The sequence below is a fragment of the Eutrigla gurnardus genome, assembly GCF_963514095.1.
Source record: "Eutrigla gurnardus genome assembly, chromosome: 17".
NCBI classification, from domain to species: domain Eukaryota; kingdom Metazoa; phylum Chordata; class Actinopteri; order Perciformes; family Triglidae; genus Eutrigla; species Eutrigla gurnardus.
Genome location: NC_139928.1, coordinates 17,971,388 through 17,995,551, shown reverse-complemented (window position 1 = coordinate 17,995,551; position 24,164 = coordinate 17,971,388). Strand labels below are relative to the sequence as shown.

The 24,164-nt window shown below is 44.2% G+C and overlaps 1 protein-coding gene across 2 annotated transcripts in view; it reads right to left on the bottom strand.

Annotated features, from left to right (window-relative positions):
* The window catches only part of hivep1 (HIVEP zinc finger 1), a 49,513-nt gene extending 31,204 nt beyond the window's left edge, over positions 1-18,309 (bottom strand). The window contains exons 1-2 of one of the 2 annotated variants that reach the window (XM_084031770.1): positions 18,105-18,309; positions 15,755-15,885 (exon numbers count right to left, since the gene is read on the bottom strand). In XM_084031770.1, the coding sequence (XP_083887896.1) occupies positions 15,755-15,794 (40 nt within the window). In that variant the 5' untranslated portion in view covers positions 15,795-15,885; positions 18,105-18,309. The remainder of the gene's footprint in view (positions 1-15,754; positions 15,886-18,104) is intronic. The other variant, XM_084031771.1, reaches the window with a different exon arrangement.
* Positions 18,310-24,164: the final 5,855 nt, after the last annotated feature.

Here is a 24,164-nt window from a genome sequence, read left to right as displayed (position 1 = left end):
TTTTGCAGGGGGGGAGTCTGATGATCTCGTGGTGTGTTGAAGAACAAGTCAGAAGTGTCTAAGTTCAGCTCTGCTCTATCTCTGGGCCGAGCTGTTGCATAACCCCAGCAGCTCATCCACAGGCTTATCCTGTCCTCATGTTGTACGTCAGCTGCTGCAGCCTAGACGGCGAGGACGAACACGCCGCCGCAGACGATGGCTCGTTAGTGCCGGGGGGCGGTTAGCGAGCCGGCGGGGGCCCCGGAGCCCTCGGCCGACGCTACAACTCACAACAGATGTAAATAACAAAGATGACGGACGAGCAGCGGGGGATGATTTGGGCTGGTGTGGAATGCAACAATCAAAAAACTTCAGAAACGTGTTTTCATCGTGACATACTGACGATTTTCTGTAAAATAAGTAGAGTTCAAATCGTTGAATTCATTCATCAACTATTCTGATGATCATTTGACGCAAAAAAGCTAAAATATCTCAAAGTTCCAGCTTTTCAAATGTGAGGATTTTCTGCTTTTTGCTCATCTTACACTATAGAACAATAAATTAGCGTATATGTGTCTTTCTAAGATCATCCTTTATCCCACAGCGGTGACATTTACAATATTACCGCAGGAAAGAGGAAGGTGCAACAACAAGAGGCAAAACAAAACCAATATAAATAAGAAAGTAACATTAAGACTAAACATATATAATAGAGGACAGAGTGGGTGCAGTCACAGTTTCCTGACTTTATAGAGTCTATAAATAAAATAAATTGGCAGTTTAAACAACCGCTAAAATAAGTGAAGAATAAAGAATCCTGCTCAACAAACTACGAACCAGAGACACTAACAAACTTTGGAAAGATGAAGGAGAAATGAAACGATGTAAGAAGAGAAAAAAGAGGAGGAACATACCGGCAGACAATGAACCTGAGGCCACAGAGAAACAAACGGCCTCCGTTCAAGATGAAAACACAAAGTGCTCAGCGCGGAGACGAGCTCCCTCAGCACACAATACCTGTTAGAAGTGGAGCGCAAAGAAAGTCGCCACTTTCTCAGAGAGCTGCTGGTTCTCCCTCCCGGAGTCCGTTGTGCTTACGGGGGAAACACCTGACATTCCCGACCCGGACAGACAGACGGACACTTTCCCCACCAATAACCGCTGACATTCCTGAGCGTCTCCCAGGGAAACAGAAAAAAAAAACCCTCCTGAAATGCCACTGCAGAGCAGGAAGCCCAGCGTCTGACGGCCGTCCGTCCTCAAACTAACACACAGTTGTGTCGCTGTGCTTTCACTTCTGCCTGCTTTCTCCACTGTCAGTGTAGCAACCACGCTTCTTCCTCCTCCCTGCCTGCCTTTGTGTTCCTCCTCCCTCCTCCTCTCTTCTCCTCCCTCCTAGTCTTCCTTTAAAAAAAGAAAAAAGAAAAAAAAAGAATCCCTACTCTTAAATCTGGGAAAGCCCTCCCTGCCGAGCAGCAGCTTTCCTTCTATAAAAAAAAAAAAAAAGCAAAACAAAGCAGGATGGAGGCTTTAAAACGCCACTAATTCCTCTGTAACTCACACACGCTGTCAACATCAGATTAGCAGCTAACCTACTTGTGGCGTCCAACCTCCCACGCCCCCGCGGAGGCTATAAATACTCCTCTATCCGTTCTGTGCATTGATCCTATCGGCGAAGGGCGAGCGCCGGGGACAGCCGTGACGCCGGGACTAATGAAGGCGCTAATAGGAAGACGGTGTGAGGAGTACAGGGTTAACCTGCTGCACCTGAACGCAGCGCCGCCTCAGGAAACACCATGATGTGGAGGGTTTTTTACTTTCATTAATGATTAATCTGCAGATTAGTTTTACTCGGCTCTTTAGTTACGTTTCTGTTTTCCAACCAAAACACAGAAACACAAAACCAAGAAATGCAGCAAATCCTTACGACGACGAGATGGAACGAGAAAATATTTTACCTTTTTGCTTGAAAAATAAATGTTATCAATTATTCCATTGACAGCTATTCTTTTCATCAATTAATCTACTTTTATTATTCACATCATTTTCACATAAAATTTTAAACTCCCACAATCTAAAAAACAAGAAAAAAGTTTTGATCTTTGGACAGAGCAAAGCTAGCAGCTGTAGCCTCTATGCTAAGCTAATCACCTCCTTCACATCGAACAGAGGGAGGCAGGAGCGGTTTTGATCGAGTCCATTAAGGACGATACGTGTTTTCTTCATCGTTCACTTACTGGACGAGGCTGATGACAACACACACACTCACACACACAGTCACACACACACACTCACACTCACACACACACACACCAGACACAACACCTGCACACTCACTGCTGAGACTGTTAGTCATGCAGTGCACATAAAAAATAAAATAAAATCACAGTTATAAACAATGCCTGGATTTCAGTTTACGAGGCACACCTGAACCAGAGACTGAGTCACACATCGACGCCCTGCAGGCCCACACACACACACCTACACACACACACACACACACACCTACACACACACACACACCTACACACACACACACACACACACACACACACACAAACAGCACCTGCCTCCTTATTTATTTTATACGTGCTCGCTCGTCGCCTGCAGCTTCGCTTCATGCTTTGACTGAAATCATACAGAATGCGAGTTCTAAAAATATCACCAGAGGATTTAAAAAAAAAAAAACACGCTCTTCTTCTCTGTTGAAGGTGGCAAGTCGCAGGAAGACGGCCCTGTGTTATGCAAGAGGATGAAGCTTCGCCAGCAGGCAGGCAGGCACCCCTTCCTCCTCCTCCTCCTCCTCCACCTCCTCCGTCTAACACATATTTTCACAGCCTCCTATTAACCCTCCTTACATTCGTCCCTATCGCTCTCCTAACCTGACATCATTGCCCCTCTCCTTCACGCTCCCTTTCCCACCCTTAACTCTGGCGCTCTGCCATCTTCCCCGTCCTCGACTGCCCCCTTTTCAGCTTCCCTTTCACCCTCTTCTCCCGTCTCCCGTCGGAGGCATTTGTCTTTGAAACACTGCGATGCTGCTGCTGCTGCTGCATGGCTGAGTGGCTTTCCAGTTAAAAAAAAGAAAAAAGAAAGCTACAATAGTCAACTGACTCGATTGGCTTGATGGAGGCTGAATGGGATCGCCTGACCCTGCTGAGGGGAGCGGAGCACGAGTTCCCCGCGGTAACGCCTCGTTATCAGGGTTTCTGCAGGGTTCACCAGCTTGGTTTTTTTTTTTTTTTTAATACCACATCGAATGATATGCAACACTTTCACCATCGACCTGTCACACCTGACCGCCACACATCACTGCTGTCTCCACTCCGGCCGACGACCTCCTGACCTCGCTCTAAATATACGCGTACGTCTTTAAAATATTGACCCCACCTCGCTGACCCCAACCTTCCCAATGACTCACGCTCTATTTGAGGGCTTTCAATCTTTCACCATCGACCTGCTGAAGTCCACGGGGTCCTGGAGCCAAGGCCCAACTCCTCCACCCCCCCCACCCCCAGCCCCGATGCTGCAACACTCACTTCCTCCTCCTCCTCCTCCTCCGCATCCTCACCCCGTCAATACTTTACATACACAAACCGCACAGACGCAGCATTTCCTGCTGATTGCTAGCAGCGAGGAAACAAAACAAAGACTTTATGAATGAACAGGCTTCGTGATAAAAGGCGGGGCCTGTTTTTCCCTACAGAGTGAAGTTGTTGGCTGATATGCGAGGGGTCCGCTTATTCCCGTAAACGCCCTCAGTCTGGAGTTAACCTTCAGCTCCATCATCCAGCCTCCTGATGAAGCCTCCGTGTCCCCAGACTCTGTTTGTTTTACTCAGAGTGGCTCAAAGTATTCACTGATTAGTCTATTTCAGTTGCTGTTTACCACTTAAGTCATTTATCAAGCATAGAAAGTCCAATATTGACTGATTTCAGCTTCTGAAGGAAGATGTGTGGGTTTTCTCTGTTTATAACATTGTAAATTATACAAATTTTATTTGAGTTTTGGACAGTTGGTCGGACAAAATCAAACATTACAATTGATTTTCCACTATTTTCTGACAATGTATAGAAAAACAAAGAAATTGTCCATTCAAGCTATTTTAAAAAATGATTTATCTATTTTTTTTTTAAATTAGCCGAGCCCTAAGCTGTTTAATGACATGATTCAAGTAAAAGCAGACTTTTTAGCTTAGATATGCATAAAAACTGGAAGCAAGGGGAATGGAAAAGGCTTTAAAGGTTTTTAAAGATATCAAACATACGTCTTGTTTTTATGTAGAAGCAGACGAGATGTTTTTGTAGCGCCTCCATCACAAACTGTGTTAAACAAACAGAACATCCTTCACTGCACACCACAAAGCACTCACTGCAAAATTTCAAATTGTTTTGCTGCTAAATGCACATCTTCCAGTTCCCCCTCTGAGCTTCTCCACACATCACCGAGTGTTTAAGGGGGAACGGGACGAACAGCCGAGAGACGATGCGTGGACGGTGAAGTGTTGCTTCGGTTTGTCGCCTGTAAGCAACAGTTTCTGTTCCCACGAGGCCTGATGGTGGGTGAGTCGCTCCCCCCGCCTGATGCATGTGACCCCACACAGCTGCGCCCTGATTGGCTGCCGTGCTGCAGTGACGAGGGCTTGCGTCCCACGCAGCAGAGAAACAGCCAAGTGTCAGTGTTGATAAATACAGCCCACGGCCTGACCTTAAGGAAACCACGCCGCTAAACTCTGCTTCTCGCCCGTCTGCCCACCTGCCCTCAACATCTGGTGAGCAAGGCAGCAGAGGAGTCTCCTGAAGGTCTCCTGAAGGACGCCTAGACTCACGAAACTCACATCTAAATTACCATCTTAAGTTCAGCATAATGCGTATTAAAAAAAAGAAGCAGCCGTGAGCAGAATCAAGACGCTGCCATTGAATTAATTATGAGCTATTATGTCGCTGCATCAATCAGCTCCCATTAATGCTAATAGCAGAGCGGCTTCAGGAACACGGCAGGAAATCAGAGTCAGCTGCTCTCCTGACGGCCGAATTAATCAACGCGTGATCTGGGCGCAACCCTGACTGGAAGCTGCCTGGAAAAAAAAAAAAAGGGATGACAAGCAGAGAGCAGAGAGAGGGGGATTCACAGAGGAGCTTTTGAAAGCGGCGAGGAATGTCTGAGTGTCCCTCCGGGCTTGTCGCTCAGAGGACAGGAGGGGAAACACCAGATCTCAGCCGACATCCACACGGACATCTTCTCCCTCAAACCTCCGCCAGGTACTCGGGGTGAAGTGACAGGATTCGTTGCCCTCTTCCTCCTCCATTTAGCCATTTATTCTTCTCCCGCCTCAGACATTTAAAGGGTTTATGAAAGGTTTTAACGTTTTGTTGAGGTGGAGAATTTGCGGACTACATACATATTATTCCAAAATAAGGTCCCACAGGGAGCACCAGAGGGGGCGGGACTTCACCTCTCTATGGAGACGGACAGTGAATGCATCACAATGTACACGAAACATGTGACTTAATCATCCACTAAAGAGAACGAGAATTTATTATCAAAATAGTTCCTGCTTTTCCCCAAATAATTATAGAAATATATAATTCAAAGGCATTCAATTCAAACGTCTAGTAACATTTTTTTAATAGTGTAAAAGTGACTTAATCAGATGTGAGGCCCACATGTTTCATCATCAGATTAACGGGTCTTTGACCATTCTTCAGTCTTAATCCCACCATTCTCTAGTCATAATAATCCCTACTCTTCCTGCTTCCAACCGTTTTCTTTTACCAGTCTCGCTGAGCTTTCGTGCCCCAGAATGCCTTTCTGCCCTCCTTCGTCTTGTTACCCCTCCCTGCACAGTCGTAGGAGGTTCCAGCAGTAGGACACAAGGAACAGCACCTGCAGACCGAGGCTCATGCTGCTCTGTTTCCCTGGCAACCCCTACATCGGGCTTTGCGTGTGCAAACCATTAAGCAACGCCAGCCACACACACACACACACACACACACACACACACACACACACACACACACACACACACACACACACACACACACACACACACACACACACACACACACACACACACACCTTTTAAGGGTTTCCGGTTTACAGACTTTTTTCCCTCTAATTTGAGTTTTTCCTAAGCTTTTTTTTACATTTTTATTTTATTTTTAACTCCTGCTGCTTAACTGGCGTCACATTTTCCCCGCAATCATTAAAAAAGGACCCCCTGAGTATCAGCAGACCCTCGTGGAACAGAGGCAGGTTTTGTTGGGGCATTTCTCTGCAGATGACATACATCCCCGCCTCCTCTATGTGTCACACATCTTCCACGTAACGTCCAGGCTCGGCAGCGCTCCTGCGTCGCCGCCGACGCCACGGGGAGAATTTCTTCCACTATTCTGGGTCTCTGCGCTGACGTGAGCGGAGGCAAATCCTGCCGCCCCCCCCCCACCCGGTTTCTTTCCACCCTTCCCTCGTCACTCCCGCTCACCTTTCTGAGTTGCCAACATCAATGCTGCTCAACAAAGTTTCCAGGAAGTGGCTCTGCGGGCCACGAGAGCTCACCTGCGGAGGGAAAAGGTACTAACAAGAGCGAGAAGGTCACCGTTCGTTAGCTCCAATTTACCTCGGCCGGCCTGAGCCCTTCACAACGCGTCAGTTTGAAGAGTTGAAGCCCAATAATTTGATTGATCGGCCGGCCGGCTGACACAAGAAGGCTGTAAACAGTCGGGTCATCCGTCTTCAGGGGGCGCACGTAAATGGCTGTGGGTGGCGACACACACACACACACACACACACACACACACACACACACACACACACACACACACACACACACACACACACACACACACACACACACACACACACACACACACACACACACACACACACACACACACACACACACACACACACACACACACGCAAACACACACACACGCGCCTGCCTCAGCTGCAATACAGGTAAACAGGCTTTGGCAGCCTGTTAATGAATGACGCCTTGATCATTTGGGGAACATTTTGTCTCACAGGAAAGTGCATCTGCCTCCACAGAGAGACGCTCGCAGCACAAGATGAGAGAGTGCACGGCTTTAACGAAGGTAGAAACACACACACACACTCACACACACACACGAGACCTTTTCTGCACACGCAGGCGGGCATGTTGGCTGCTGTATTAGTCACCAACGTCTGATAAACAGGCAGAGTTTGAAAGACACTGAAACCGAGAGTCTGCACACGGCGAGCGGTTTGAGGAGAGGTGGGAGGAAAAGACGCCAAAGTGGGAGGGATTCAAATCTCTTTCTTTGTCGTGCTTGATAGTAAACTGATGACCTTTGGCACAAAAGATTTCTATTTTTAAAAAATTATCAAGATAACAACTGCCAGAATAATGAAAATAACCATTCGTTGCAGGTTTTAAACAACATTTTAGCATTTACATGTACACAAAAATAAACATTAATGCCTATATGTATATTTAGACTTGATTTTTGACTGAAAATTGTATAATTATTATATAATAAATAGTCATATGGGATTAAATGGGTGAAGTGGAGGAAAAATAACAAGGATTAATACATTTTTCAATTTTAGCTCCTTGGTTCGACACTTTAAAGACACAGAGAAGAAGTCATGGGAGACGAATATCAGGAAAAAATAACGTATCAACGCTGTACTTAATTGAGGAAATAATCAAATAAAAGATTAATTGCACTTTAAGTAGTATTGCAGAATTTTTTTTGCTTAAGTAAATGTAGAAATACTAAAAATACTTCAAATCTAACTTCAATAAATGTACAGAAATATTAGCATCAAATTAAATCACCAAAATAAGTACTCAGCATTGTTATATTTTAATCCAAAAAATATGAATGTTCATTATGAAGTAAGGCTTTGAGAACATGGCAATATCTAATGTTTTTCTTATATAAAAATAGTTGGAGTTAAATTTTACGATTAATTAACTGACTAATTGTTGCAGCTCGGAAAACAAATACAAGACGTGTTGTCTCTTAGTCACTTAATAAAGAGATTAAATAATTAAAAATCAATATTTCTTAATTTATTTCTACTTTGTTATATTTCCTGAACTACAGCGAGCGTATTGTCAACATTTGACTGGCCGTTAATCACCAAGCTGCCATCTGAAATCCTGACAAATATGCCGGCCACTGATGGTTTCCTCTAAAGCTGATGTTCCTAGGTTCCTCTCTGCAGCCCTCGTTACCCCGACGGCTGAGCGACCGCCCTTCACTTAGTCAACGCAGATACACCTCGCAATGAAAGAGTTCACAAAAATGGAAAAAAAGGATCCTGATAATCACATTTTCCACCACCAAAAATGTATTTTGCAGAACGGCTGACCCATTAAAACCAGCACACAGTGAAAAAGGATCAGGGTATATGCTTTTATTCCTCCATTAATAAGAAGGAATACACATTATCCCACATTTGGGTGCTTTTTTTTTTCTTCTTCACCATATTCAATTTCATTCACACAAAATATGGCCATAAAAATTCCTTCCCTACCCGTCCCAGCGCCGCCTCTCTGTCAAAGTGAAAGCTTCTCGGAGGTTACCGCTAATTCAAACAGACGTCCCTGAACTAGTTTCAGCCCTTCTGTTGTAGTTACTGTTGCTAAAACCCCGGTTTATTCCTGCCTCCGGGAGAGAAGTTCCCTTTGTGTGAATCTCGCTGCATTCGAACACACTGTAATTTGAAGGGACCGTACGGAAACACTGGTTTGGCTGCCTGAGCATGACACAACATGTAAAAATCCATTCGCCGGGGCCAACGTGTTAACTCTTTGTCTGCACCTCCGACGCTTAAAGACATCATTTAATAGACATTATAATAGTCCAAACAGTGAATCTCAGTTTACGACTCCTTCATATTTCACAATGAAAACAAATTGATTCACAATTGTAATTTTTTTTTGTTCTTCTAATAGCTAGACAGACAGATAGACGAGGCTTTGTTTATATAAAAGAAAATAAAGAGCCAGGTGAGGAGCTGCAGCACCGTCAGTCAGAGCTACAAGTTTAAAATGTCCTCAAATCCTGGAAATGATTAACAGGCTCCTGGAATCGTGTCATTTTGCAAAGGTGGCCCTCTGGCAAAGCTAGTGGAGGATCCCTGGTCTAAACAGCACAGCAGACGCATGCTGAGAGGATTAAATCATACAGGTTTCAGGGTATTTCCATGGCAACGGTTGACTGACATGAGGGCTTGCATGAAGAAGTGGAAGCTAACTAGCTGACACTTGGAAAGGTGGGAAATACTCAGATTTCTTTAACTTATAAGTAGTGCAGAAATGCTCAGTAACAAGTAAAAGTCTTGCATTATAACTCAAGCTGAAAATGAAAATGACTTTTTAACCCTTTTTAAATCTAATTCCCGCTCATAATGTGCAGATATTTAACAATATTTCTGAAAATAAAATATGATGTGAGATAATATATTAAATGAGAAGTAGGGTAATTTTCTCATAGACTTCTATACAATCAGACTTCTTTTAGCCACCCTGAGAGAATGCAAGTTTAAAGCATTGGCTTCACTTTTCAGACCCGGACGTTGCTGCCTGGCTAGAATTACGTGGCATTACGAAAACCTTTCAGTGTCCACAGAAAACAGATATCACACCAATCAAAAATTAATATTTACACTGTGGGGACACTGTGTCTGCAGGAAAGTAAATACAACTCTCTGTCAAACTTTTGACCCAATAAGTACAGAACATCACGAATATGCCAATTTGTTTGCAAGAACACGTTTTAGATCGGACACACACACACACACACACACACACACACACACACACACACACACACACACACACACACACACACACACACACACACACACACACACACACACACACACACACACACACACACACACACACACACACACACACACACACACACACACACACACTGCTGACAGCAGGATTAAAGGGGTTTGTGGAGGGACTCCCCAGCAGGTTAAAGACAAAGCCCAAGGTCAGGGCTAACAGAAGAGCCGTCACCATCTCTGACATTTACTTTGAGACACTTTTAGGACTAAACGAAGCTCAAAAGCCCGACTCGCACTGTCGCTTTAAAAGCAACAAACAAACAACTGTGTGTCCGGCGTTGGGCCATCTCTGGGTTATCGTATAACTGTGATTAGTGCAGTTCATTCTGACCCTGGATGTTCAACCAGGAGACAAAGTCGATCATTAACAGGAAACTGTTGTCAGTTTGTTGTAAATTAGCGAGTCGGAACGGCCTCCATCCTTTCTAATTCAACGCGGCACCTGTTTAAAGTGCAATAAATCCTCCCGACATGAATCAGCCATCAGAGTTAATGTGATAAAAAACACGCAAACTTTATTCCCCCGTGTATAAGCATCCCCGTCGGCACGGTGACGGACGTCTCCAGCTCCCACCTCCCTGCACGGCCTTTACAGGGTAAACATTTTCCACCTTATTAAACGTTCCCCTCTTTCACTGCAGTTGTTGGCCGTTTATCACGCAGCGTGTTCTCCACTAAAGACCTGTTGGGCTCGGGAGCGACCAGCCTTTTTATAAGACAAGAGGAATGCAAGAGTCAGTTCTATAAACACCGGGGCTGCTAACAAGTCTGGCCATTCTCAGGGGGAACGCCACGCAGACAGAGGACAAACACTGCGTACAAGTACTACCACAAATACTCCACTACAAGTACAAGTCCCGCATCCAAAACATTACTTCAGTATATGCAAGTATAATCTGCTAAATGTACTAAAAGCATCAAAAGTAAAAGTAGGGTTAGATGTTTCTGGATGAATATTACTGCTATAAATAATATTAATACTTTTTATACTGTTTGGTAGTTTAAATCTGCATCATAATCTATAAAATCATCATGTCTTAGAAGCACATGTGTCTAAAAAGTAAAAAAAAAACTGTTTTCAACTCAGGTGGCGAGAACTAAAGGAGCATTTCAAAACATTCACCATCAACACATCTGGAGATACGTGGTTTTTACTGGACAGGAAGGGGATGAGATGAGAAACTGGCATCTGAGTACAAAGTACAACATTTACCTCAGAGATGTGTTAATAAAATGCACATCCTCAAGTAAAGTACCTTGGATGTGTACTTTAGTACGGTACTTGGGTAAATGTATTAAGTTACTGAGAGAGAGAGATAGAGACACATAGAGAGACACAGAGAGAGAGAGAGTGAAAGCAGAGGAAAGGTTAATGAACTGCACTCATTTCTAAAGCGGTGGGTTTCACATTTTTCCGTTGCCGCTGACTAACTAGGCCACACATCCCACAGTGCCGCGGTGACTTCATCTCAGTGTAGAAGCACTTCATGTGAATTTGTCTCACAGGTGTGAGCCGCAGCAGAAACAATCATTTCAAACTCTAAATCACTTAAAAAAGGAAACATTTAATTAGCATCTGTTTGCATCGACGCTCGTTAGAAGTCGACTTCCTCCCGGGAGTCTCCCTCTCCTGACGTGAAGACGTGCTTCTCCTCCACTGCTACGATTATTACTACCATGCTGCCATATCTCCTTTACTATTATTATTCTATTATATCCTCTGCTGCTGTTAATCATTAGTATTCACTGCTGCCATCACCGCTCTGATTACATGCATCATTTCTGTCATCCACTGCGTCTTAATTACAACGTTACTTTATTCTCCACGCGTGACGTCTTTTACACTTGTGTCCATCCCGATGGAAGGATGCCGCCGACGTTTATCCCCCTTTTTCATTTGAGGCAAATTTGTGATTTTTTGGCCATAAAAATAAAAAATGGAATTGAATTAATTAAGTGCAGAGAGGCAGCCCAGATTCACTCGCTGAGAAACACAGAGCCAGAGAAGCTCGTAGGAGGAACCGTCTGAATAAACCAGCTTTCTGTTGGTTTTACAGTTTCCACTGCACACATTAGGAAATCCTAATATTTCATTACTTCACAGTTTGCCTGGCAGCAGAGAGCATTATGTGTGTTTCTGCTGCGGTCCGGAGAGAGAGAGAGAGAGAGAGAGACAGACAGAGAGAGAGAGAGAGAGAGAGACCAGCTGTTAGAGAAAAGTAAACAGACTGGGAGGAGGGGGACAGGAGTTCCTCACTTCCTGCATTGTTGCCCACAAACTGCGTCATCGGACACACAAACACAGGAGCTCATGAACTATATACCGAGAAGCCTCGGGCAGGGTAGGAATCAGTGTGTTCGCTGCTGTTAGAAACGTTAAAAAATGAGTTAATTCCTGCTTTTTGACCCCCCTTCTTTACATTTCTTCAGATAAGGACAAACTAGAATCACTGACTTGCGGTTGTTTTGCTGACCACTCGTGTTTTGTGAGCTCACAGTAAACAATTTTCACATCCTGATTATCTCGGCAAAATATTATCCCCATAATCATCAAGATATGCTTAAAACTCAACTAAAATATCCTGGAATCACTTTAGATTTTGCGACTAAAAGACAACTTTTAGTATTTTTATTTTTTTTTGTAAAAAAACAATCAAATAATCACAAATAAGATGAAATCATAAAGTCTTCCTGGATAAATAAATAAATCGGGCTCTATTTTTCACTTCTCTACCACCTCTAGCTCACGGTGACCTTTGACCTCTAAATTCTAATCAGTTCACCCGTGAGTTCAGGTGGATATTCGTGTTTACAGACAGACGACACGAAAACTCCAATATGATTTAACCATGAAAAAAAAAAGAATTCACTCCTAACCTGATCTCAAAAACACGTGAGAAACAGACGTTTTATTACGTATTGATTAACCGCACTCGGCCACAGTGCTGCGTTCAAGAGAGTTCACACTGGTCTCTTTAGGAAATTATGACATAAAATGCAAGAAGTCATAAAAAAAATCTCCCTCGAGAGAAAAGTGAAGATTTGATCATGCAGAGACCTGGAGCTCAGACTGCAGCTCTGCTGACTCGTTCTCATGGCGTTCTTCATTCACCTGATCGATGTCAGCGGTGCAGCCGGGTCGGCCGCTGCCGATAAACAATTCATTCTTTGTGTCCCAAAACGCAGCAAAGTGTGTCAAGTCAGATTTCAGACGGCCATGAGGGAAAATGTCAATGTGGTTTCTTTCCAGATGATTTATTGCCGTTACAAAGCAAGGAAAATACAGTGTGGAAACCTCATTAAGCTTCAAGCACAGCAGTTGTTTTTTTTTTTTTTTTTTTTTTTTTTTTAATGCTAGCCTTAAGCATTTAGCATCATTAGCCATCAGAGGAGAGACTCTCCGATTCGCCACAGCCGGGTTCAAGCATGTGATAGCATGCCGTGTAATTATCGTCGTGGCTTCCTGTCTGGTGGTGGAGAAGCCCTGAGTGCCGGCTGGGGGGGGGGGGAGAGGTGATCCACCGCCGGGTCAGGAGGCAAAACAAGAAGTCTCGACAAGTTACCCGATGATGAGGAAGTGAACGCACAACAACGGTGAGTCATTTCTGCAGAAGTGGGGATGGCGAGTTGTGTCGAGTTCAGGTTTCGAAGACACTGAATTTATATACATGAGACGCCACCGCTGGTTTTACTGCCTTTAAATGTGGTTCTTTAGCCAGCTTAGAAAGGCTGTGAGGTCTTAAATTATAGAGATAAAGATTCACTTAAAGAGACACAAAATGATGCAAAACGACCACAAAGAGACACAAAATGATGCAAAACAACCACAAAGAGACTACAAAAGACATGTTGTGTGTCTCTGTATCTGGGGCCTCCGGGCATGTGGATATGATAAGTTCATGGAATGATTATTCGGGCAAAATAATTGCTTTAAAGTCTTAAAACGACACTTTAACACACTTTTTAACAAGACTTTTGTCGGTGAGAAATAATCAAATGAAGCATAAGGTCTCCCTGCATAAATAATGTGTTTTTGGATCCTGTATTTTTTTAAATCAGGCTCTACTTCTACTTTTCACTTCTCCACCATGATGGTGAGCTGGACATCTTTTTCACATGTGACGATATTTTGGTTTTCACCATAATTCGAATTCAACTTATTGTGAGTGTTTTTAATTGTGATCCCTGATGAAAACGGTCTCACAATCTGTCCATGGCTGTAGACTACACGGATTTACTAATAGCACCTATTTATTGATTTAATTTCATATTATTGGTCATTCAGTCAAAACACTGAATAAAAAACAGTTGCTACAGTTTATTATTCCTGAGAAGCAGAGTTTTAAATACTTTCATTTTCTAACCGTGTCTCCCTTCTTGCTCAACAAACCCTGAATCCCACTCAAATTACCGTCAATTACAGATTTTTTACTCTCAAGTACAAAAAAAACAAAACACACTGCAGCAGCTGCAGCTCTATTGTGTGCAGGACGAGAAACGAGGGAACAGTCACCATTAAAAATAGCATCAAGTTTCATTTAGCCGCCGCTCCTATCGTCCTCCGCTGGCCGATGTAATGCACCGCTCGGAAACTTAATTATTTATGTTGTTTGGCCGACGAAAAGGAAAGCGCGAGGAAAGTGTTTATATGCTAAATAAACAGAGGGGCTCTCTGCCGGCAGACGTGAGGAAATCTGTCGTGTGGATCTGCTGCCGAATGGCAGTGATGCACATTTTCACACCCAGCATGCCGCGCTGCACATTCCTGGATCTGTGAACCGCAAACGTCTGTTGACACGCAGATCTGTCAATTCTCGACACAACACGACATCTTCCAAGCCAATCGGTGTCGTCGACTTCCCTGCGTCGGGCCCCGGCTCCTTCAACATGTGCTTTCACTACTTTCTGTTGCATCTCTGTTGGTATTCAAGTGTTTTTCTGCTGCGTGATGATCCCACATCCAACCGTACACGCCGGCCTCATCAGACATGAGACAACACGAACGTCACGGAGGGAGATTAAAAACAAACAATGACACCGCCGCTTGTTAATACGTGTAATTACTAAGAAATAAAAGCCAGAACGGTCCATTTACATCCAACAATGATGGAGCAGAAGTTGAAGATTGAGGTTGAATTGATGATTAATTTATGTCATGTCAAACAACATTAGGTTGGAGAGGGTTTGTGTTTGTGCAAAGTATGAAATTACCATTATTTATATAAGTGAAGGTGAATATGATGATATTCTATTATAAATAACCACCTAATTTGTATTAAAGATCCATGTCCATACAGCCTTGTAACCTCTTTATGATGCATATTGTTCCGTCAGATTTTTGCAGATACCCAGCCCCGGTAAAAGGTCACATGTAGGCAGTAACACGAGCACGAGCAGCCGGTCGACTACAAGGGAAGACAAAACCACGTGGAAAAACTACGTCGATGAAGGAGAAAAGGTTAAGAATTAGCATATTCCTCTTAATCCATGAAAGGATTCCTTTACAAAATCACCCAATTTAGATAAATGATGACAGCAACATGATGTCAGGTCTAAAAAACAAGTCAAGCATCGCCATACCAACGCTAGTACGTTGTTTCAACAAGAATCCACAAAGTATTTCTCATATTTCATCATATATACCAGAAATAGATCCTGCAATATCGTTTTAAGGCAATATCACAGACAGAAAACCGCTCGCTCTTACCAAAACTCCATCTACTGTCGTCCCCTCTTACCGTAATCCTATTTCATGACACGCAGGAAGGAAGCGATCAAACATCTCAGGCCGACAACGTGACGCGATCTCATTACTTTGTGGTCAGAAGAGACAACCGAGCAGTTTCTCTCGATGGCCGTAAAATAAACAAACCCAGCAGCTGACAGGAAACGCAGCACGGAGCAGCAGCGTGGAACTCACCTTTTAAGTTTTTCGGGTTGTTCTGCTTGGTGCGCGGCATCTTTCCGCCCTCAGTTCACAGGTGCATCTTGGGGAAAGTCTGACGCTGGACCTGGAGAAGAGCCGAATCCTGAGCCACAGTCTGGGTACATCTACAGAAAACACACACACACACACACACGTATTGAGTGAGAATCGGCTAAAACGTGAACTCCCTCGGATCAATAAGGCACTATGCTGGCTCTGCAGCGAGCGCCGTCCTCGGCAGCTGCCTGGGAGTCCAGGACAGAGTCGCTGATTGAGTTTATTCCTCAAACAGGTGCCCCGGACAAGGCCGGCCTTTTTCATTTCATGCCTCTCCTCTCCGAGCTGCTGTGCAATGCAGGCTCGTCCTACTGTCTGCTGTCAGTGGGAGGAGGTGTGAATATGCCCCCCCCCTATCAATATAACCTCTGCAGCAGCTGCTATCTGCCACTCTGATGTCGAACAAAAGACAGAGAGGTGGAGGATCGGCTGTTCACGGGGGGGAAACGTCTGATTGACATGTCAGCGGCTGATACAGGGCGCCCGCTCGGCACTTTGACGAATGTCAGAGCGGATGACAATAAGGTCCTGTGTGTGTGTGTGTGTGTGTGTGGCGGTGATGACGCCGGGCCAGCTGGGCGGCCACACAGAGGTTACTATCTGAGAAACCTCCCCGTTGAAGTTCCAGCATTGCAGAAAAGTCACAATGTCAAAAGCTTCATGCAAATATACTGCGAGCCAAAAAAAACAAAATGCGGGTGTTGAAGTTAAATGTTGCAGAGATGTCAACCTCCTGTGAGCTCGTAAAGGAACAACCTCGGGAGGAAAATCTCACCTCCAGACGAGACAAATCATGAATTAATATCTCGATAATAATTTTTAAGCTTTCTGTCTCTTGCATCACCTCCACAACATGCCAACCTGCCTGGGGGGGGGGGGGTTGCAGAGAGCAGCGTTGCTCCAGGATGCAGCCTTTGTCTCCCCCTCCTCACCGATATTACATAACACTTACTACAACTGGATGATGGTGTCTGCTCCATACAGTTGGTACATGTGGCGCTGTGGCAATGACATCATCTGGATGTCGGCGTATGGAGTCGCGTGCGCGCGCGCGTGTGTACGTGTGTGTGTTTGTGTGTGTGCGCGCGGCGGCTGCGGCAGGGTTCGCGTGAAAACAGGTTTGGTAGAAACATGCGTCTCACCTGCGATGCACAAGATTCTGTGTCAGTTCAGGATCGACGGCGCGCGTGACGAGGCAGAGGAAAGAGAGACGTGCACATTTGTTTTTTTCTCTGGCGTGTCTGTCTGTCTGTCTGTCAGTCGGTCTGTCTGCTCGTGCGCGCGCGCGTACGTGTACAGATATTTGAGGAAACACCCTGATACTGACACGAGGAGAGAGAGAGAGAAAAAAAACATACCGATGATTGGAGTCAGAGCTGCGCTGTAACGCGATGTCCTAACGCCGGCTGGCTGGAATGCACCTGCAGGTGACTAATGATGATTTCCGCTCACACCTGAGGATCAACCAGAGGCGGCAGCGCGCGCACACGCACGCATTGGCCAAACAGTGCGTGATATAATCACACAAATAAATAAATAAATGCGAGGAAATATAAATATAGTGATGCTGCACAGATTATTTTTTTTTTTTTTAGCAAGGAGAAATAGTTCCTCGGGTGCAAACACAGCGAGAGGGGAGACATTTGGATGCAACAGCATGCAGCGGATTCAGCAACAACAATGCGTGGGAATAGCGTATGTTGGTGCCCGTTGCAACACGTGAACGCCCTGTGAGGGAGGGAGGAGCCTGGGAAAACCCCTCGCTGTCTCCGCAACGGCGCTCGAACGGGACACTTCCACCTTCTCCCAGCAAAGCCCCCCCCCCCTGATGGAAAAACAAACCCTTCCGCAGCCAACACACGCGCACATTTATCACAACACCGGCGATGACAGTGAGCGCACGAGCGCACTTGTGTGATAGAAATAGCGCGTGGCTTACCTACAAAGCGACAAAAAAAAAAAAGCAACAAAGAGCGTAGAGAAGGAGCACCGCAGGGGAGCTCAAGTTGCCTCCTCGGTTTGCGGCTCGAGTCCCGAACAACACTGCGCCAAAAAAAAAAAACGAACTCGTAACAGAGCCTTTAAAGTTCGCAGCTAAAAGCTAACACCGGACGACACGCCGATAAAAGCATGTCCGACTCTCCCGGGCTGCAGCTACACGCAGCGACGTATATAACACAGTGACAAACCCCGCTCCGGCGGCGGTTCCAGCCCCCCCCTACCCCCCAAAATATAACACACATAACAACAAATCACGCGCACGCCAAGTGGATTTATTAATACTCACAGGTGCAGGGTTGTAACACACCTTTTAGTGTAAGCAGGAGGAGGGGGTACGGCTCTGTATTTTCTCCCTTCACCTTCTCTCTCACTTTCTATTGCAGGAAACAGACAGGCCCACTGACGTCAACGGGGGTCCCGTCTCCGCCTCCCAGCCACGGGGTGTCCTCTCCGGGCGGCGGGGGGCTCCCGACGAGCGCTCCGTCACCGCAGGGCCCGGATTTCACCCGCGCGCTGCTGCTCGGTCATGAAAGCGACACCTCCTCCTCCTCCTCCTCTTCGTCCTCTCTGCGCGGCACGATGGTGTTAATCGTTTCTAGTCGCTTCCAGAGGGGCCGCAGGTCGCGTCGTTTGTCGGAGCCCCCCCTGGCGGACCCCCATCCACCCTCTCTCTCGAGCACATACTTTAGGACTGACGGTTTTCCCGGAGGTTCCTTGTTGTCAGGTCACGTTGTGCCCCTCCGCCACTAGCGACCGGGCTTTCCCATGCACGAACCCGCAGCAGCAGGCTCATGACAGGGCATGGGTCCGTCTGCACCAGGAAAATTAGAAAACATGGAGGACGTCCGAGGGCAAATAACCACTCACATAACTACAGTTCATAACCCTTGACCTTTAAATTTAACCAGCTTCGACGAATTTTAATTGTATTTAATTAAGTTATATAAACTGAGTTGGATTTAATTATCCCAAGTAGCCTATTTGTGTGAATGTATGAATAAAAAATATATTTTTAATTTTAACCATTACATTTTAGCCTATTGTGATGTTTCTCTACGGACCAAAAAATAAATAAATAAATAAAATAAATAAATAAACCTGAAGGTAAAATATATGAGTTTAACATCAAACAAACTTCATTTAATTATTTAAATGTAACCAAATCTAATAAAATAAATTTAAAAGCTTGTTTTAGTATCCAAATGTAGTAGTAGTTAATACTTTGAATGGTATTTAATTGTGTATTCATGTTTCATTAATGAACTGTTCAAAACTTTAATTGTAATATAATTTTATTTCAGTTGGCTGTTTACAGTTGTTGCATTAGTTACAGTAGTTTACATTGGATTCATTTTATGATTTGAATTCACCCAATCAGAATGCTTTATTTTAAACTTCATTTGCATACCTTCTATCGGCCTGGAGCAATAACTGCAGATCCAGTCTCAAGCACAAACAGAACACCAGTGGACTGAAATGTACGAACATGTTATTTTCTTCTTCTTGTCCTCAAACATGGGGTCGTAACATATCTTGTAGAACAATCCGGAAAACAAATATCCACAACAAAAGAGTGCTAGCTAATGTCACTCTGCGGGCTCGCTAGCAATGAGCTAAGCTAGCTACTGACAGAAACAGGGCCCAACGCTTGAAAACATACATGCAAGTGTTAAAATAATCTGTTTTAGATTCTGAAAAGTGTTTTTTATGTATCACTGCCAACATTTCATGAAAGTTAGCAAAGGCTTGTTTATTTAGGCACCTGTCAGTGCAGAGGGTTAAACGCTAAAGGAGCTAGCTACATCCAAAGCAGACATTCTTTGTTTTATAAGTTAAGGGCTAATTGATAATCACCTACATGACTCTTACACCTTTTGTTGACAGCTCTCAAAATGATTTCAGCTAAAGTTCCCCAATCATTCTAAAGGCTAACTTCCAGGAAACAAGCCTGTGTTTTTGTATTTGGATCATTTTTACACAAAAGTAACACATCTTTAGGTCTGACTAAAACATCAAAATGACCTTTGTAGAATTCACACTCTTTTAAACGTGTGTTTCCACCGTTAACTCACATTTTCCAGAGTGGCTTTATCTCAGCGAGCCAGTTAGGCTGCTGTCTTAAAGCTAGTGAAGAGCGACTTGTTCTCACAGCCTACACAGTCACAGAAAAGTCTTTAAAACACAATGAGATGCTTTGAAACTGCTTCAATACATTTATTATTTTACATTTTAACATTAATTCACTGGATGCGTCTTTAATATTGTTGATATCGTCATGTCACTGGCAGCAGGGGAACTGGTGGGTTGAGCACCAAGAGGACGACGTATTGTTATTTTTATCCTGCGTCTAGTAGGTCAAACTATAACACATCATTGTGCCATCAGAAATAGCTCTCAAATAAACGTGTGAATAAAACAAAGGTTTTCAACAGCAACCACATTCCTTGTTAATGATGTGTTCACAGAGCAACTATTAAATATGTATGAGAAAGCATCACAGTGTATTTTGCACAAAGATTCTAATTAAAGATATAGCTAACTTGTATTAAAGGTAATGTTTTAGTGTAATAACCCAGGTTGATATTCTCATATCAAACTGCAATTAATGCTGCTGCAAAAAAAAAACTGAGAAACACCTAAAGAAAGTTTGCTGTAGTGAGGCAAATCATTAATAAGTGATTGTGTGACATCCGCCCACCTTCCTATCACAGGCTTCCCGCAGACTTCTTGCTTTATGAGTCACCTGTTTCAACTGCAACAACTTAAAATGGCACATTTAAATAGTGGAAGTTTTTTTTCTTCTTCTTCCCTGCAAGTGGCGAAGTGTTGTCTTTTTTTTACAACGATTTGAGCAGCGTTTCTGTCCGTTTGGGGGATTTATTTTGCATGAGGTGCTGTTGATGATTTCATGCATGTAAAAGTGTTTCAGTCAACAAAACTCTCGACCATTGAAATGTCTCTAAAACGGCAACAGAAGCTTCTATTTCTGTTGAGAGAAGGAGACTTTGCTCCGTGAATTCTCTGCTGTCTGTACGCCCACATAAAAATTGAGATGTTTTTTTGATTTTTCAGTGCAGGATGAAAAAGGCAAGAGGAGGAGGAGTGTGTGTGTGTGTGTGTGTGTGTGTGTGTGTGTGTGTGTGTGGAACCTTTTTACATAACCACATTTTTCCTGAGAAGACAGCTTGTTTGGTTTGAGCTAGTCCAGTGCCAAAAGTAGACTAATTGTTTATTAATTTCGCCCTCGGTCGCCACTCTCTCAGCCAAAGTCAATGCAAAAGCAGATCAAATCAGAGTCATTTGTCTTTAAGGTTTCAGCAGAAATGTGTTTCTTGCTATGGAGGTTTTCGTAGATTTCTACGGTTGAAGTCTGGAGGGGAGGGGCAGTGTTAATATGCCAGATTTACAGCAGAAATAAACATGTTTACGACCTGGTTCAAAATGTATTTTCGCTTGGTGACAACTATATGGGGGGCGTAATTTATATTGAGGGTTATAGTTAGACATAACTGAGGGTGAGGTCGCTCTAAGTGACAGGTGGGTGCTGTCTCCGGTCGCTAGCTGCTAGCGGTCTGGTTTACTGGAGTGGCAGTTGAACTTGAATTATGGAAACTAATGTTGTTGCCGCTTGTGTTCGTCAGATCCACCCGTCGCTCCTCCGCAGTCCAAATATGGTCACAGGAGGTTGCTGCTTCTGTTTACTTTACAGCTAAGTGTTAAAGTGTCATAGTAGCCAACTGCATTGGTAGCGACCTGTCAATCACAAGGTAGCCCCGCCCTAAATCATACCGCCAAATGGATACCCCGCCCTAAATCATACCGCCATAATTCACTAAATGAGCATCATGCTGTATCGGAGAAGACTTTAAATGTCACTTTTTTAGTTTCATGCAGTAAAGGCCTTTTCAACGCCCTCACGTTGGGTCATAAACGTCACAAAATCTCCCTCACTGCTGGATGACTTTATTGCATATATTTGGTTCCATCACCATAGCAACACATCGTCATGCCTGTTTGGTTTTGCTGTCCTGCCATTCCGTCAGACTCTTTGTTTTTTCTTGTGCCATCAGCAAGGTGTTTGTCCGTCTGCCGTCTGCCTGCACTCTTATCAGTGGGGCAATATGATCTTTCACATTAAAGAGGGGGACTTCCTGTAATGCCCAGTGTCAAAGGCAGTATCAGCGAATACACACCTATTAATATCCTGGACCGATGATAGAAAAAAAGCACAGCTGCCCAACAGAACTGTTCTTCTTAACAATAGAGTCTTATGTGAAGGGAAGACACCGCCGCCTGTGTTGACGTTCACGGGGGTTCTGCTGCTGTTTTTCTATCTTTGTTTCCCTTCGCATCAAAAAATAGATATTTATTGAAACGCGACCTGCCAAAGAAAGACAGTATTCATCAGGGGATTGCCTGAGCGTCCTATTTCTCTTGGCACACAGCGAGGCGTTTTGGATAAAGATTGATGTTGCTGAAGTATTTATAGGGTGGCGTCCTTTCATCCCTGCTTTATTTATTTTTTTGCTTTCCTCCGTACACTTCCTATCACTGCAGATTTTTTATTTTTTTTTTGCAAGGAACCGGCCATAAACACCCTGTATAAACACGCTACAATGGTCCTGACACCCAAGCTGTCCTGTGGAGATAAGCGCTACCTTATACACACATCACACCGGACAGCTTTCCCTTTAAACACCGTCACACAATGCAGAAGCTGCTCGCCTCCCTGACAAACTGTGTTTCAGGGTTTTCAATTACAGGGACCGTGCACGGCTGTAAAAGGTAAATCAGGAGGCTATCATGTCCACTGCTCTCAGTGTAATTTGTATCCATAAATCCACATTATTCTAATCATTACTTTAAAATGTAACTGCTGTGCATTGATTGGAACAAAATGTTTCTGTATTTTCCCTCAGCACTGATACAAGACATCGACGCATGCTTTGTTTACACCGCACCATATGATGTTACATAACTGAGGCTGTTGCCGTGGCAACGCCAAGACTCCACCCCTCAGCCAACCACCCATAGACACTCATTTATATATATGATATATAACATATATGCACGCCCTGCTCAGGCGACAGGACATTCTGTGACCACATGACTTGACTGGATGATTTAACGCTTGCTGGTCCTCTCTGTTAATGATACGGCTTCTCTCTGGTGTCCGGGAAAATCTGTTCCCTCAGAGATATTTTACAGCCTCCAGGAGGGGAAAAATCTCCGCTATGATGATCCACCCCAGTGTTTGATAAAGAAATGAAACATTCGCCACATTTCATTCCTTGCACTCAAACAATCCCGTTATTTATGGCTGAGCATTAAAAAAAAAACACTCTCACACAGGTCGCACAACACAATGCACATGTCAGCGGCTGAATGGCAACAGTGTGGGTCGAGTTTGTCGTTACTTTGTGTGAGCGGTCGGCTCCGCTAGTTGAATTCAAGGTCAGGGAGGCACTCCTGCCTTCCCTGAGCTGCACAACAACAACCTCAGGCATCCCCGCACAAGAGCTGTCTCTTTGTGTTGAAGGGTACAGCGCTGAGTCCTCGCTCGGCTCTCGGCGCCGTCTCAAAGCTCCATTCACACGCCATCTGACAGTCCATCGAACCGGCTTCTGGTCCAGGAGGCAGAAATAGGATCTGGACTTCCCCCGCCGCTGCATCTGTCAGCAAACTGATCAATTAAAAGCCTTTTTTTTGTCCCCCCCCTGGACAATTATCTGAACCTATCTCCAGTTTCAAAGAAAGCAGTCTAAAAGTATGAAGTCGACATTGTGCTGCTGCTTTACATCGTTTATACAGTTGTGTGCCATTCAAATGATTGCTGGAGTTTATAGAAAGACACTCTTTAAGTCCAAATCTGTAACTTTGGTCCAAACATCTACAGGATGGTTTACTATGACATTTTGTTGAGTTATTCATGGTTCCAAGAGGATGAATCCTACTGATTTTGGTGTCTGCAAGAGAGTTGACAGTGGGAGTGGGACAGCCCTATTGGGCCTATAGCTACTCAACATTAGCATGTTAGCATTGTCATTTTGAGCATGTCAACAGCCACGACATTAGCACTTAGAGCTAAAAAAGTGACCTTTTCTTCTTCCTTTTTTTAACCAAATGCTTCAAAGTAGAGTTTACAAACAGCAAAGTTCAGCAAATCAGCTGTGGAAAAGGTATGTGTGTATAATCTGTTCACACGGCATTTTTCACATGCATGTAGAAAGAAATGGAGCCCTCAAGGTCTTGCAGACGTCTTCCGGCACGTAGGGATCGTAAAAGTGTCGGGCACAGATCCAGAGATGCTAATCAAAACAAAACAAAAAAAGGGCCGCGTGTATTG